At 46.8% G+C, this 15,169-nt stretch overlaps 1 protein-coding gene across 2 annotated transcripts; it reads right to left on the bottom strand.

Annotated features, from left to right (window-relative positions):
- On the bottom strand, window positions 916-3,987 carry ANKRD33 (ankyrin repeat domain 33). 2 transcript variants are annotated; one of them, XM_018047741.1, is made up of 4 exons: window positions 3,829-3,987; window positions 3,491-3,616; window positions 3,172-3,312; window positions 916-2,105 (listed from the first exon to the last, which is right to left on the bottom strand). In XM_018047741.1, the coding sequence occupies exons 1-4, from the start codon at window positions 3,905-3,907 to the stop codon at window positions 1,390-1,392; spliced, it is 1,062 nt and encodes a 353-aa protein (XP_017903230.1). In that variant the 5' UTR covers window positions 3,908-3,987; the 3' UTR covers window positions 916-1,389. The 2 variants fall into 2 exon arrangements, with proteins under 2 accessions (XP_017903230.1, XP_017903231.1); XM_018047742.1 differs by having other exon boundaries at window positions 3,491-3,620; window positions 3,829-3,899.

Raw genomic sequence — 15,169 nt, forward strand, 5'->3', positions numbered from 1 at the left:
CCTTCTGCGCAACCTTCACAATTTTTCTGTAAATCTAAAACTGCTAGAAAAAAATTAACTTTACTTTTCAAAGAAGCTTGAAGTTTCAAAAAAAAAAAAACAAAAAAACTCAGTGAAAAGTCTCCCTTCTACCCTTGATCATCTGCTCAGTTTTCTTCCCCTCCAAACCGCCATGCCTCTTTCCAGGAGGGTTCCAGTGAGGCAGCATGGTTTTGTGTTAAGAGTCTGGCCCCCACAACTGGAATAACTGGCCCTCAGTCTTGATCTCTGTTGGTTTCTAGCTGTGTGACCCTGCAGTTCCTTACCCTCTCTGTGCCTTGTGCCCTCAAAGCTAAAATCCTCATAAAATTATTGGGAGTGTTAAATGTATTAATGTATCTAATAAGCATCTTATAAGTGTTTGCTTTTATTATTGCATATAAGTAAGCAAATATATTTATGCAACAAATATGCTAATAAAAAATATCCAAAACTTGCAAATAAGGCACATCAAAAAAATCACTAAGTGCCCTTTCAGAGTAATTTTAGACCATTGGCTAATAACCCCACCTATGGGTCAGCCGGGGGAAGTAACTGCTACATGATTTGCTATTGATTGATTAGTGTGCAGACTCTATAAAGAGGTTAACTTGTAGAAGATTGATGAATAGCAATTCTTTTTGCCTGGTAGGAAAAAAAAAAAGTTATGGTTTTATTGCCAAGTAGGAATTAATTTCTTTGTATCTAACTTTGTAATCTTATTCAAGCATTCCTTTTCCCCCTGTCAATAATAATTTTTCATTTCTTCCTTTTTTCTAAATTTAGTTTTTTAGTATTCGTTTGGCTGTCCCAGCACATGGAATCTTGTTCCCTGACCAGGGATCAAACCTGGGCCTCTTGCATTGGGAATGTAGACTCTTAATCACTGGACCACAAGGGAAGTCCTCATTTCTTCCTTTGATCCATCCTGCTGGTTTACTCATTAAGTAGTTAAAAAATCTTGGTTCTCACTATATATCTGTATTAGTCAAGTTTACCTTGGTGCAAATTTTGTTCTGACAAATCGTACCATGCCATATACACGGTCCTACCCTTTGTTTTTTTTTTCACTTAATACATCTTGAAGGTAGTTTCACATCAGAATATAAAGAGCTTCCTTACTCCTGTTTTGCCACTGTATAGAATCATGATATGGTTATGCAGTATTTACACTCTGAATCAATGTAGCCAGCCCCCTATTGATGAACATTTAGGTTGCTTCTACTCTTTTATTGTTGCAAACAATGCTGTATGAATAGCCCTGTGCACAGCCAGAGACAGAGCCTCTCAGAAGCGGATGGGAAGGCTGAAGGGCCTCTAGAGCGCAAAGGAGCCTAAGGGAGGGGCCTGGTTACCTGCTCCCAGCCCAGCCTAGCCGGTCTTCCCCTGGGTCTGTGCCAATCCAGCCTCCTCCTGTCTCTTCCTCTCCATCCTGAGCTCCTGGTATCTCCAGACAGGAAGGGACAGCCTTCGGTTCCCTGAAGACCTGAACTCTGGCTTCCACTGAATGCCAGTGGACGGTGCCTTGGAGAGGAGGATCTTGGGGGCTCGGGGCCTGGGGCTGGTACTATCCCTGGGCTGGAGCCACTGAGGGCACATGCTTAACACACCCTGAGGGCTCTGGTAGGGGATGAACACCCGGGGCCCGGGGACTTCCTGAGGGGGCTGGGGGTCAGGGGGAGGGGGCGGGGCAGTGCCTAGCAGCTCTGGTACAGACTTCCTTCGGGTTCCCAGTGCAGGGGGTTGGTCAGGGCACAGGGTGTGGCAGGCGGTGGTGAGGAAAGGACTGGCCAGGCTGGTCGTGATGGTCACAAGGTGGTCCAGGACACCCCCTTCCTGAGGAGACTGGACAAAAGGGAGGGTCAAGGTGGCCTGCAGTCGCTCCAGGAGAGACGGGGCGGCCTGAGCCTGGGCCACGAGCCCGGGCAAGGCTGGCCACTCAGGCTGATAATGCCGGCTGAGCTGCTCCACTTGGGGCCGCCGCAGCAGCTGCCGGATCCTCTGCACCGTGTCGAAGCTGTCTGTCAGAAATGCCCACTCCAGGGCAGTCTTGCCCCGGACGGGATCCACTGCTGTCAGGTCAGCACCTGGGGGGTGGGGGGCACAGGAGTGTCATGGGGTGGGACAGGGAATTGCTGACTTGCAGAAGGACAGTTTCTTTAGCAGTAGGACTTAGTGTCTCATCCTGTTGCAGCTGGAAGCTGAGGATCCTCAGTGGCTACAGCCCAGGGTCAGTACCAGCCCCAGATTCAACTTCTGGTTTAGGACTGATGAAGAAATTGGAGTCCAGTGAGGGGAAAAGACTTCAGAGAGACCTACTGGGGGATCTCCAAACCTAGAGTAGAACAGAGACCCCCTGAGCTAAGGCACTGACCAGAGGGATGGTGTGCAGGTTGCCCAGGATGGGAGGGTCAAGCTGCATCCCCTGGAGCAGGTGGGGGGGATCCTGCTGGTTCCCACTCCTGGTTCCTCCCTTCACCACCACACCCCCCTAATCCTGGGAAGCAGGGAGTGGCTGTCACTTTGAAACAAAGGAGGGGGTGCAGACCTTCCTCCCTTCTCACCCCAAACCCAGTCTGATGCAATGGGGAAGGGAACAGCTGGAGGCTGGGGGTCCCCAAAGTGAACAACAGAGGGTAGACCCACCTCATGGAGTAACGAGGGTCTGAGAATCCACAATGTGGACTTCACCCCAGGACAACTCTACACTGCCCCTAAGTCTCAACTGTCCATCACTGCATCCCTGGAATTCTGGCTCCTCAGAGCTGGAAATCAGCCCAGAGAAGGCCATCACTTTCGTTACACTGGGGAGGCTCACAGAGGGAAGCCGTTTGCCCACAGTCACTCAGCTGGTGGCAGAGCTGGGATGAGAACTCGAGAATCTGGTTCCAGACTCCAGCTTTTTTTTTGGTATTAGGTTATCTAGCTGGTCCAGTTATCCTCCCAAGCTTTTTTTTCTGGGACCATCATTCACAGTGTAAATAGAGCTCTCAATAGCTGGACCCTTTGTCAGAAGCCCCAGCACACTCTCAACTGCAGGAGGTCAGCCTGGATTGATCTTCCTTCTCCATCTCTTTCCTCATTGCAACTGTGACAGCAGGCAGTGCTGGTGGGGAGGGATGGGGGAGGGACTCGAGGCCACTGATCCTGCACCTGCCATGAGGAGGGCAGCGACACATTCCGAGCGGTCCCGCATGGCGGCCTTCATTAGCGCGGTCAGTCCCCGCTGGTCCCGGCGCTCCAGGTCAAGGCCTGCATAGTAGTTGATCAGGTGACTCACCAGAGACACGTGGCCTACAAGGCACCAAGGGCTGAGCTTAGCTACTCAAGAAAGGGATGACAAAGCCCCAAACCCACCCTCCACCCAACAAGGCAGCATCTGGGGTGTGAGAACATCATTGCAGACAGTGCGGGGCTATGGTCGGGTCTGGAGCAGGGGTACTGAGTAAGGATGGGGTTAGCAGCCTCTCACCTGCTTGGGCAGCCAGCATGAGGGCTGTGTCCCCTTCTTTGTCCTGCTGGTTCACATCCAGGAAAGGACAGCGGCTGAGCAGGGCCACCACACTTTGGAAACCACGGTAGCAGGCGACCATGAGGCCTGTCTGGAGGAGGGGCAGCTCAGCCCCTGTGGTTTCCTCCAGGAGCTCCTTGGGGGCCCTGTGTCCTCTAACCCACAACTGTCTCAGAGATGTCCCAGGCCCTCGGAAGACCCACTCTTACCCACTCCCTCCTGAGGACCCAGGTGATGGGTGCTGACCCTGAAGCTCACAGCACCCTTGCTGCCCTGCAAAGCCCCCTGGGGTGGCTCACCCTCCCGTTGCCATCCACTGGGTGGCTTCCTCTGGGGAGACCCCATCATCCAGCATGGCTTGCAGCTGGGCAGGGTCATTGCGGACACAGGCCCAGTACAGGGCCCCCAATGTGCAGCTTGGGGTAGAGGCCTCACTGCCCAGGCAGGACGGGGCCTCAGACGTGTCCAGCCCTCCCTTCTGCCAGGTCGGCTCCTGGTCTTCCATCTTGGAGCCAAGAAGGTGATTGGCTCCTTCTCACGCAGTTTGCATCTATAACACAAGATGAGGGGAACAGTGTCTCCCTGGACCCCAGGAGGGATCCCAGCAGTTGTGACTGCCCACCTGGCCCTGGGGAGAGCTTTTTCTTGCTGAAGTCTCCCGTCCCATTCTTCTTGGAGAGAGGACAAACCCCTGGCAGAGAGTTGCAAGAGTCTTAAGAGGACAGGAGTCCTTCACTATTAAATGAGGATCCTAGTGAGATTCAAGGAGAGGGGCGGTCTTCTCTTTCCCATGGGACCTTACCTGGGGTTCGCAGGGTCCCTAGCAGGCAGTCACTGCTGGGGCCCAGCCTGGAGCCCACAGCAGCCCCCAGACTCCTGGAGCACACTCACCGAGTCTCTGGAGTGTCTCGAGGTGGACTATCCGCCCCAGGAAGCAACGCTGGTAACAGATGGCTCGACTTAACGGAAAAAGCTGCCTGTAACACCTCGGAGCTGAGCTGGATCAAGCCGGGTTAGTTGAGGGTAGGCGGGGAAGGGGGGGGGAGCAGGGCGGGGCCGGCGCTCTCCTGTCCAAGATGACAGAGACCCGCCCCCAAAGCCTGCCCAGAGTGGGCGGGGCCCGAGTCAGGGCAGCTCCGCCCCCGCGGAGGCGGTTCTGGGAATAAGCACCCCGTCTCCTCCGAGGCACTCACCTTGCGCCTTAAGGGGGGACTGGCTGTCTCAGAATCTGATCCTTCGATGGTGGAAGGGCTACGACGTCCCCAAACTCACTCTCAAAAAGTCCCTTCTTCCTTGGTGGAGCGGGGTCTTGGTGAGGGGGTGGTGGTGGAAGAGGGTGCTAGTGATGACATCTCACTAAACAGGGGCTGGAGCAGAGATGGGGGTTCCAGGGGTCACCCGGATCTATTTTTTGAGGTTCTGGAGAAATTAAAGTATAAAGAATTGCTAATTAAGGGTACGAAAATTATGATATAGAAAGTTTACTGGATTAGTTTGTTGTGGTAAATTAAATATGAAATATTTAAACTGTGTTGATATCTAAATGAATTCATTTGATTATGTAAGCCGTTTATTTATAGTTATTTATCAAATTAATAATGAAGTATTGTTAAACCATTCTTTAAGTTAAATTACTATTAAATATCAAGTTTAATGAATTGGTTTTGGGCCTCGGGTGTAGGAAATGGAGCAAGTCATATTCCTCTGCTTATATCAGTCCAATTATAAGACTATATGAGCTCTCTCTTGTTTTACTATACTTTATTTGGTTTATCTCTTTCATCCCTGATCTCCAGAGCCCATTCTCCTTTCCTTTACCAATTGACACAAATATCCTTGAAAATGTACATTTCATTGAGAAAGGTAGTGTTGATTTGTGTACGTTTTAACTAGCACCTTGCTTCCCTTGTGGCTCAGCTGGTAAAGAATCTGCCTGCAATGCAGGAGACCTGGGTTCGATCCCTAGGTTGGGAAGATCCCCTGGAGAAAGGAAAGGCTACCCACGCCAATATTCTGGCCTGGAGAATTCCATGGACTGTATAGTCCATGGGGTCGCAAAGAGTCCCACACGACTGAGGGACTTTCACTTTCACGTTAACTGACACCCTGGATTGTGCTAAGCTCATCATGTTTCTTCTTTTCGCTCACAGCTCTGTTTTCAGCTTCTGTCCTTGCTGCATTCCTTGCGCTGTATCGGTCAGGAGTGTCTTTGGTTGTAAGTAATCAAAAACTGACCTCACCAGTGTGATGTCTGCCACAGACTGTTCAACATCCATCCAAAACTACAGATGCTGAAAAGCTAAAATGACACCTCCCAGATTCTCGTGAGCTAGGAATCTATGATTTATGTTCTGCTCTTGTGCGAGACATAAATTTGGAATACAGCTAAGTAGCACGGGACATCCGTTTTGCTGTCGCAGATCATGATAGATGCAGGGGGATTCTGGTGAGTAGCTTCCTGATTCATCGGCTTCCTGTAGTAATGACTGTTGTTTTCCCCATCACAGGCAGAGGTCATGTGCCTCTCGAAGCTGGGAGTTGTTCCTGGACCTAAAGCCTGCTTCTCCATTTAAACTAGCCAGATTTATTTATATTGTCTGCAATTGAACAGACACTCTGACACATGTGGCTCAAACAAATAGAGATTTATTCTTCATACAAGATAAAAAGTTCAGAGATAAAAAACTGTTGGTGTTGATTTAGTAAGTTAAGATGTCAAGGTCTGGGATCCCCTGGTAGCTCAGTGGTAAAGACTACGCCTACCAATGCAGGAGACACAGGTTCGATCCCTGATCCAGGAAGATCGCACATGCTGAGGTGTGCCACAACTACTGAGCCTATGCTCTCCAGCCTAGGAAATACAGCTACTGAACCCATGTGCCTGGAGTCTGAGCTCTGCAACAAGACGGTGTACCACAGTGAGAAGCCTGCAAACCACAGCTGGAGAGCATCCTCTGCGTGCCACAGCGAGAGACAAAGTCTGCGTAGTAACAAAGACCCGGCACAGCCAGTAAAGAAAGAAAGAAAATGATATATATATATAAAGATGTCAAGGTCTTCTCTAGGAGTCTCTTGGCTTTCCCTCATGGTCACAAGATGGCTGCTGTACCCATAGCCATCACAGCAAAATGTGGTGAATGCACACTATGGATTTTGTGCAGCAGCTGGAAGAAATCGACTGGATTATTTGTTAGACATCACTGATAGATAATGCAGTTCCTATCCACAACCCCCCATTCTCTCTAGTCACCTTTTAGTTAGGTAAGGCAAAGTAACACAATTTTGGCCAATGAAATGCAAGCAGCACTCTGATGGGTGAGGATCCTGGAAAAATCTTTGTTCTCTTGATAAAATATGTGCAGTGTACCTTTTAACCTGTCTTTCCTCCCTATTCCTGCTGCATAGAATTCTATAGAGTGCATCCATTGCATTTTACTTATCTCCTCTTCCAGTGTTGGATACATATGTTGTCTCCAACCTCATGCCACTGCAAATAATGCTGCAGCGAGCATCCTTGTACATCTCTAGTTGTAGAGCTGAGAAAGAGCTTCTCTGAGACTGCTAGGTCATAGGACATACACATACTTATTGACCAGGTCCTGCCAGATTGCTCCCTATCTTGCAGTGTACCCACCAACAGTGCACTGAAGTATCCCAAATCCGTACCAACCCTTGTACTTATTTGGCCTTTTAATTTAAAAACATATATATATTTATGTATTTGGCTGCACCAGGTTTTAGTTGTGGCACACGGGATCTTTACTTGCGGCATGCAAACTCTTAGTTGCCACATATTCCCCGCCCAGGGATCAAACCCGGACCCCTTTCATTGGGAGCACAGAGTCTTAGCCATTGGACCACCAGGGAAGTCCCCTTCGACTTCTAATTTTTGTCAATCTGATAGTACAGAACTATAAAGGGATACGGCTATTTTGCATTGGATTTTTCTGATTATTAACAAGTTGAGCATCTCTACATACCTGACAGTCATTCTTGTTTCCCCTCCTGGGAATCACCTGTTGATAGTATTGGTCCAGTGTTCTATTGGATTTTCCTGTCTTTTTCTTATTGAATTTTCAAGAATTCCTTTTAATATTCTAGATAATAAACACATAGTTAGACGGGTTTTGGGTGTGGCAACTATATAAAACTTTCTGTCAGCTTTATCTGTTGTGAACTTTATTGATAGAAATCCTAAATTTTGATGTGGTTAAATTCATAAAGTTTTCTCCTTATACTTGGTGCTTTCGAGTCTTGCTTGAGAAGAATTTCCCATTCCAAGATCACAAGAATCTTCATTTCTTTTATTAATCTTGCAGGTTTTTTCAGTATTTAGTCTTTAATCCATCTGGAACTTACTTTTTTTTTTGGAATTTACTTTTATATGTGATATGAGGAAGACTCTGTTATGAACTGAATTGGGTCCCCCTTAAATTCATATGTTGAAGCCTTGACCCCTTACTGTGACTATATTTGGAGATGGGGACATAATGGAGGTAATTAGGATTAAATGAGGTCATAGGGTAAGGCCCCAATCCAATAGGGGTCTGCTGTCCTTTTATTTCTTCAATTAATAAAAATTTTTGGCTGCACTGGGTCTTTGTTGTGGTGCACAGGGTTTCTCTAGTTGCGGCGCTTGTGGCCTTCTGTTGCCCCACAGGGGTTTCTCCTTGCTGTGCGCAGGCTTAGTTGCCCTGTGGCATGTGCAATCGTGGTTCCCCAACCAAGGATCAAATCCACGTCCCCTGCATGGGAAGGCGGGTTCTCAACCACTGGACCACCAGGGAGGCCCTGGGACTGCTATCCTTTTAAGAAAAGGAAGAAAAAAAGAAGAGGAAGACAGGAAGCGATGTTGGAGCACGCTCCCTCTTTCTTTGTCTCCTTCTTCGTCCCCCTGCCATGCCAGCCCCTGTGTAAGGACAATGGGAAGGCCATGAGAAGATACAGTGAGAAGACAGCCATCTACAAGCCGTCTACAGGAGAGACCTCCTACAGGAAAGCAACCCTGCTGACATCTTGATCTTGGACTTCCAGCCCCCAGAACTGTGAGAAAATTCATTTCTATGGTTTAAGTCTCCTATTCTCTGGTCCCTTGTCATGGCAGTTCAAACAGACTAATATAAAATCCAGCCTTTTCTCCAACTAGTGAATAACCCCATCTATTAAGCAATTGTCTTTCTCCTGATTTGTAGCATCATCTTTACCATCTATAAACTTTGAGTTCTCTTTAAAGTTTCACGTTGTGTTTAAATTCTCTTTTATCATTTTATTAGAGCCTTCCTCTGCTCATGCAACACTGATTTTACTACATCAGTTTTGCAGCGTGTTTGACTACCTAACGGGGTGAGCTCTCCATCTTTCATTTCTTTTTCAAAATTGATTTTTATCTTTTCATATAAAATTACAAATCAGTTTGCTGAATTCTTTAGAAAAGAATTTGCCAGCATTTTGATAGGAATTGCATTGAATTTATAGATTAATTTGAAGACAGTTGACTGCTTCACAATGTTAAATTTTCTCTTCCACAGAACAGGGTATATTTATTCATTTTCCAGATTTTCCTTTATGTCCTTCAATAGGGTTAACTTTTCGTCTTCTCCAGCACAGTCTTATACATTCACTGGTAGGTGGATTCCTAGATTGTTTCTAGTTTTTCTTGCTACCATAATTGAAGTCTCATGTTTTTGTTTTGCTTATTGTTGATGTAGATGCAACTTTTTCTTAGCCTTCATGTATGTTGAATCAGATTAAGCACAATCCCCAGTTAATGACATATTCTCCTTATTGATGCCTGTATAATCTGCTTTTATTTTATTCAGTTCAGTTCAGTTCAGTCGCTCAGTCGTGTCCGACTCTTTGCAACCCCATGAATCGCAGCACACCAGGCCTCCCTGTCCATCACCAACTCCTGGAGTATACCCAAACTCATGTGCATCGAGTTGCTGATGCCATCCAGCCATCTCAGCCTCTGTCGTCCCCTTCTCCTCCTGCCCCCAATCCCTCCCAGCATCAGGGTCTTTTCCAATAAGTCAACTCTTCGCATGAGGTGGCCAAAGTATTGGAGTTTCAGCTTTAGCATCAGTCCTTCCAAAGAACACCCAGGGCTGATCTCCTTTAGAATGGACTGGTTGGATCTCCTTGCAGTCCAAGGGACTCTCAAAAGTCTTCACCAACACCACAGTTAGGTAATTATTTTCAATAAGGCAATAAGCACCCAGAATAACAAGCAAAATCTCCATGCAAAAGCTAGAATCTGACATCACACAACACGATTTCTTCAATTACCCTCTGTCTCTCCCCACTCAAGGCAGCTATAATCCTGAATTTCATATCCATTATTTTGTTGCTTTCCTTGATATAGTGTTTTATTGAATCTTTAGATATTCCTTCAAAGTATATACATTATGTATATTATACATGTATAATTCAGGTATTTTAGTTTGCAGGATGTAAATGCTGTGGTAGTCACTTGCTGTCTGCTTTTATCATTGAATAACATTTGCTAAGAGTCACTCATACTGTTGCGTGGTGCTACAGTCCATTCATCTTGGTTGCTATGTAATACTCTACTGTCTGAATATACCGCAGCTATCCTACTGCCTTATAGATGGATATGGGGGTGTTTCCAAGTTTCTGCTACTATAAATTGTGCTTGAGTTTGCCTAACTCAACAACTGTCCTCAGACTAAAGTACATTCCTTGCTCTGTTTCCCTGAGTTTCTACCTTCCCTTAGATTTCAACCTAATAAATTCTTGCTCTCTGGCCAATTCTCCTGGCTTTTAAACAATTTACACTTGTATTTTAACTAGCATTTTTACTGTTTTACTCAGAAAGATTAGCTCCAAGTCAGCCAGTCATATTATTGGAAATAGAATTTCCTCTAATCCTAATTAAAAAATCAGTCTAATAGGAAAATGGGCAAAAGACATGGTAATTAATTCATAGAATAAATACAAATGGCCAAAATAAATATATGAAAAGATGCTTCATTTCACAAGTAAGCAGGAAAAGGCAGATTAAAACAATAACGAAATATTACTTTGGACCATCATTTCTGCAAAAATTAAACATTAATAATATTAAATGCTTACACTGTTGGAAGAATGTAAATTAGCAGAGTATTTTTGGAAATTATTTTGACAGTGTCTATCAAAATAACAAATGTACGTACACATTAACCCAGCACTTTGGGAAAGTGCCTTCCCAAAACAGCACTTGCATATGTGAACAAAGATATATGGGATATACTTTGCAGCATTATTTGAATTGAAAATGTCACTCAGTCATGTCCAACTCTATGTGACCCCATGAACTGAAGCTTGCCAGGCTCCTCTGTCCATGGGGTTTCCCAGGAAAGAAAACTGGAGTGGGTAGCCATTCCCTTCTCCAGATCTTCCTGACCCGGGTCTCTGACATTGCAGGCAGATTATTCATATTAATTTTTAAAATTTTAGAAACAACTTTTAAATGTTCATCAGTAGAAGAAGGGCTTGAAAAAATATGCACATTCAAATTTTGCCTTCATTAAAAAATAATAGGGTACATCCCTATGGACTGCTGTGGAAACAGCTCTTAGATGTGTTAAGAAGAAAAACCCAAGGTAACATATATGTGGTATGTGTATGCATGCACACACACAGTTGGCTGCTTGCATGTATGTAAAGGCCTGAAACAGTAGTTCTCAACATCGGCTGCACAGTGTATTTTAAAAACAGTGATACCTGGAACCACCCCAGAGATTCTGAGGTAATTGGTCTGGGGCACAACTTGGGCAATGGGATTTAAAAAATCTCCCCATGTGATCCTAGTGTGCAGGCAAAGTTGAGAACTGCTGTAAAGAATGAAGCTCATTAAAATGTTGGCAGTAAGGAACATCCCTGGTGGTCCAGTGGTTAAGACTCTACGCTTCGAATGCAGGGAGGGTGGGTTTGATCCCCATCAGGGAACATGCCACACACACACACACAAAATGTTGGCAATAATTAACTTAAGGAGGGGGGTAGGAATGAAGTGAAAGGGGACCTTCATATTTTGTTTTTCAATGTTTGAATCTTCCACCAGGATAATTATTTCTTGATGACAAAAAGGGGAAAGAAAAGAAGCAGAAATAGTTCCTCCTCTTCTTCCCCAGCCTTTCCTGTATAGAGTTCATCATTCCTGAGTGCTCTGTTCTTCATTCACTCACGATTCATTCATTCAGTAACTATCGTTAATCTTGTACTTGGCTGTTTCCCGCACCTGGGTCCCCTCTGTCTCCTGCATGTGGGACAGTGTCCACCACTCCGAAAATTCATTCACCACATTCATGTGAATTTCCTGAGTCTCTCCTTTGATCTCAACCCCTCAGCACCCCTCAGGAGTGACTGTAGAGGGCTAGGAGCCTTTAACCTGCTCTGAGAGTCCCATAGCTAAAACATCTAGCTAGGTGAAAGGGGCTTTCACATTTTGCTTTTTCAATGCTCTTCCTTCCTAGAGAAAGTCTAAGCAGTCCACTACACTCCACCCCCAGCCTCTTCAAGGGTCCTGTTTCTGCAAGGCCACTCTCAGCCAACAGGTGGCAGCCCTGTGCAGGAATTGGGAGAGCACACCCAGCCCAAAAGAATGGAGGGTTCTGGGGTCAGGGGCAGGGGCAGGTCTTGGCAGGACAGGTGCACAGAGGGAGAGGGGTGGGGTTCCATTTTTGGCACAAAGTACAAAGGACAAGAGAGTTATTTTTGTAGGTCAACATTAACCAACTGGTCTGGGTACCCAGGTTTGTGAGGTTTCTTTCCCCTTCCATCTGCAGCAGTGCCCCCTTTGGAGGTGTCCTCTCCAGGCTTTGTCCTCAAGAGGACTCTCTGTTCCTCCCCAGCCCCTGTTCAGCACCCCAGCCTGGGTCTTGACTCTTCCTGCCTGTATATGTCTTTGCTGATAGAGATGATTATGGCGGTGGGAGAATGGAGCTTGCTGGTTAATGTGTAGAATAAGGATAACATCTTGGGTGATACAGGGACCCTCTGTCAGGTACATTTCCTTCTGGAGTCTCATGTGGCAGACTTAAGGATTAACAGTGAAGGAACTGTCCAGGTTATCCTGCTATTATCTCTGAGCTGCTGAGGTCTGACAAAAGTTCTCCAGAATGCTCTTTTCTTGCCACTCCGGTTTCTCTTCAGCCTGGCTCTCTTCACTGCCTTCTGTCTGTCTGTCTCCTTTCTGTCTGGCTTCACTTTTTATCCATCCTTTCAGCTTTTGATCTTTCTCATCTTATTGTCTGGATCCTTCTTTTTATCCTTCTAACTCTCTCTCAAGTCCTGATAATATACATTGTTTAGAACACAAGCTTGATTCTCTATCTCGCTCTCTGACTGTCATGCCATATCTCCAGCCATCTAATCCTCTGGGCTGGGGTTTTCAGGAGTCTTGACTTGTGGAATTCAATCAGGGAAAAAAAAGGGGGGGGGCGGTTAGGGAGAGCACAGTCGCAAATTTGCAGAGAAAGAGCTCAGCAAAGTCTTGGGTGCAATCTAGAACACAGATCAGTCACCTGTTGGGAGTCAAATGTCTTGTCAGCTCCTCTTCCTTTTTTCCAGAATCTTTCTCCAGCATGAGCCCCTCTACTCCCACCCTACATGCTTAGTGGCAGGTACAGCTAGGGCCAGAGGTCAGTAGGGAAATGGGCCAACCCCGCTTAAGGACTAGACATGGAATGGGACTCAGCAGGCTGGGGCGGAGAATGGAGGAGGTGGCCTCTGACCCCAGCTCTGGCCCCTTCTGGGGGTCCTGTGTGACCTGCCATAGGTCATGGCCCCTCCTCCCCAACGACAATCTACATCACAAAACCCACAGCTCGTAACTCACTGCCAACCAGGGAAGTCTGGGATTGATTTAGGGCCCACTCTGATCAGTTCACCCTCACTAGACTGTGGCCCCTGGGGTGGGGGTGGGGACGAGGGTCATGGGTGAAGTTCAGGCAGGGGTATCCTGGCCCAGGACTACATCATACCTGTGGCACTCTTAGTGGATTTGTGGGGGGAGGGATCCAGGCACAGGAACTCAAGTTTCTCACCCAACCAGCCCATCCGCGCTGGCTCAGCCCAGGGCCATACTGAGGGAGCAGCGTCCATGGCTTATTAGGTTTGCAGGGTCGGCGTCCTCAGGATTCAGGTCCCTGGCATCTTACAAAGCAAAGAGAGCATTCTCACCCACCAAGGGATTAGGTAGCTGAGTCCTAAATAAGCCCCTCCACCCATCACCACAAACCTCATGTATACTGCTGGGCTCAGGGGAATCTTCCCAGGCTAGGGTTCCACAGTCCACTTTCAATTACATGTGTGTTTCACCTGGTGCATTTCATGTTGTTAGTTTCCATCCATCCACTATACATTTCTGGAGATAATCACTAAGAATCTCCTCCACTTGGAATGTTGCCAAGTTTTTTGAGCATCATCCACAGTAAATATGGGCTTCCCTGGTGACGCAGATGGTAAAAAATCTGCCTGCCAATGCAGGAGACCTGGGTCGGGAAGATCCCCTGGAGAAGGAAATGGCAACCCACTCCAGTATTCTTGCCTGGAGAATCCCATGGACAAGAAGAGCTTGGTGGGCTACAGTCTATGGGGTCGCAAAGAGACACGACTGAGCAACTAACACACAGTAAATACATCTACCTCTGGCCCTAGGACACATGAATATGCATACAGCTAAAAGCAAAGTATGGGGCTTCCCTGGCGGTCCAGTGGTTAGGTCCAGGCGGCTGCCAAAGCAGGGGACACGAGTTCAATCCCTGGTCCGGAAAGATCCCCCATGCTGTGGAGCAACTAAGTCTGTGAGCCACAGCTCCTGAAGTCTGTGTGCTCTAGAGCCCATGTTCCACGACAAGAGAAACCACCGAAATGAGACGCCTGTTCCCCTGCGAGTAGGGAGACCCTCACTCTCTGAAAACTAAAGGAAGCCTGGGCGCAGCAATGACCACCCAGTGCACCCATCAATACATAAACAATTAAATAAATAAAAGCAAGGTGTAATAAAACTGTGTTTGGCACTGTGATGTTTTCTACTCCATTTTAAGAAACATTAAAAAAAATACTTTTATGAACCACTAAGGGGCTGACAGTTTATAAGTAACTTCTTACATTTTTCACAGCTTCACAAGCTGTTAACGCCCATTTTACAAACGGGAAAATCCGAATCATCTTCATAAAAGCCGGTGAGGTCGTCAGGAAGGGTTCTCTCATTGACCCATTTTATAGATGAAGAGACACAGACTCTGAGAGGTTCAAGGACCTGCTTGGGATCACCCAGCTGGTGAGTGACAGAGACGGCCTTCCAAGACAGTCTTCCCTGGGCAGGGTGGGTTTGTGGTCCTCACACACCGTGGCGCCCCTCCTCACCCCTCCCCGTTGATATCTTTGTCTCTTTCCAGTTTGAAGGCCATCTCTTCCAAGGGGAAGATGGAGGGCCAGAACAGCTGAGTAATTCTGTTTTCCATGTCATCTGTTAACCCTGCACCATCTGCCAAATCTACTCTCAGCCCTGACCTGCTCTCTCTGAGTGGCTGGAGTGGGGGAGGAGGCGTTCTCCTGGGGTCTGGACTCAGAACACCCACAGAAAACTCATTTTTCTGCTCAGAACCAACAGCAGTGGCCTAGAATTACAGGGCG

Source organism: Capra hircus, chromosome 5 (assembly GCF_001704415.2).
Source record: "Capra hircus breed San Clemente chromosome 5, ASM170441v1, whole genome shotgun sequence".
NCBI classification, from domain to species: Eukaryota; Metazoa; Chordata; class Mammalia; order Artiodactyla; family Bovidae; genus Capra; species Capra hircus.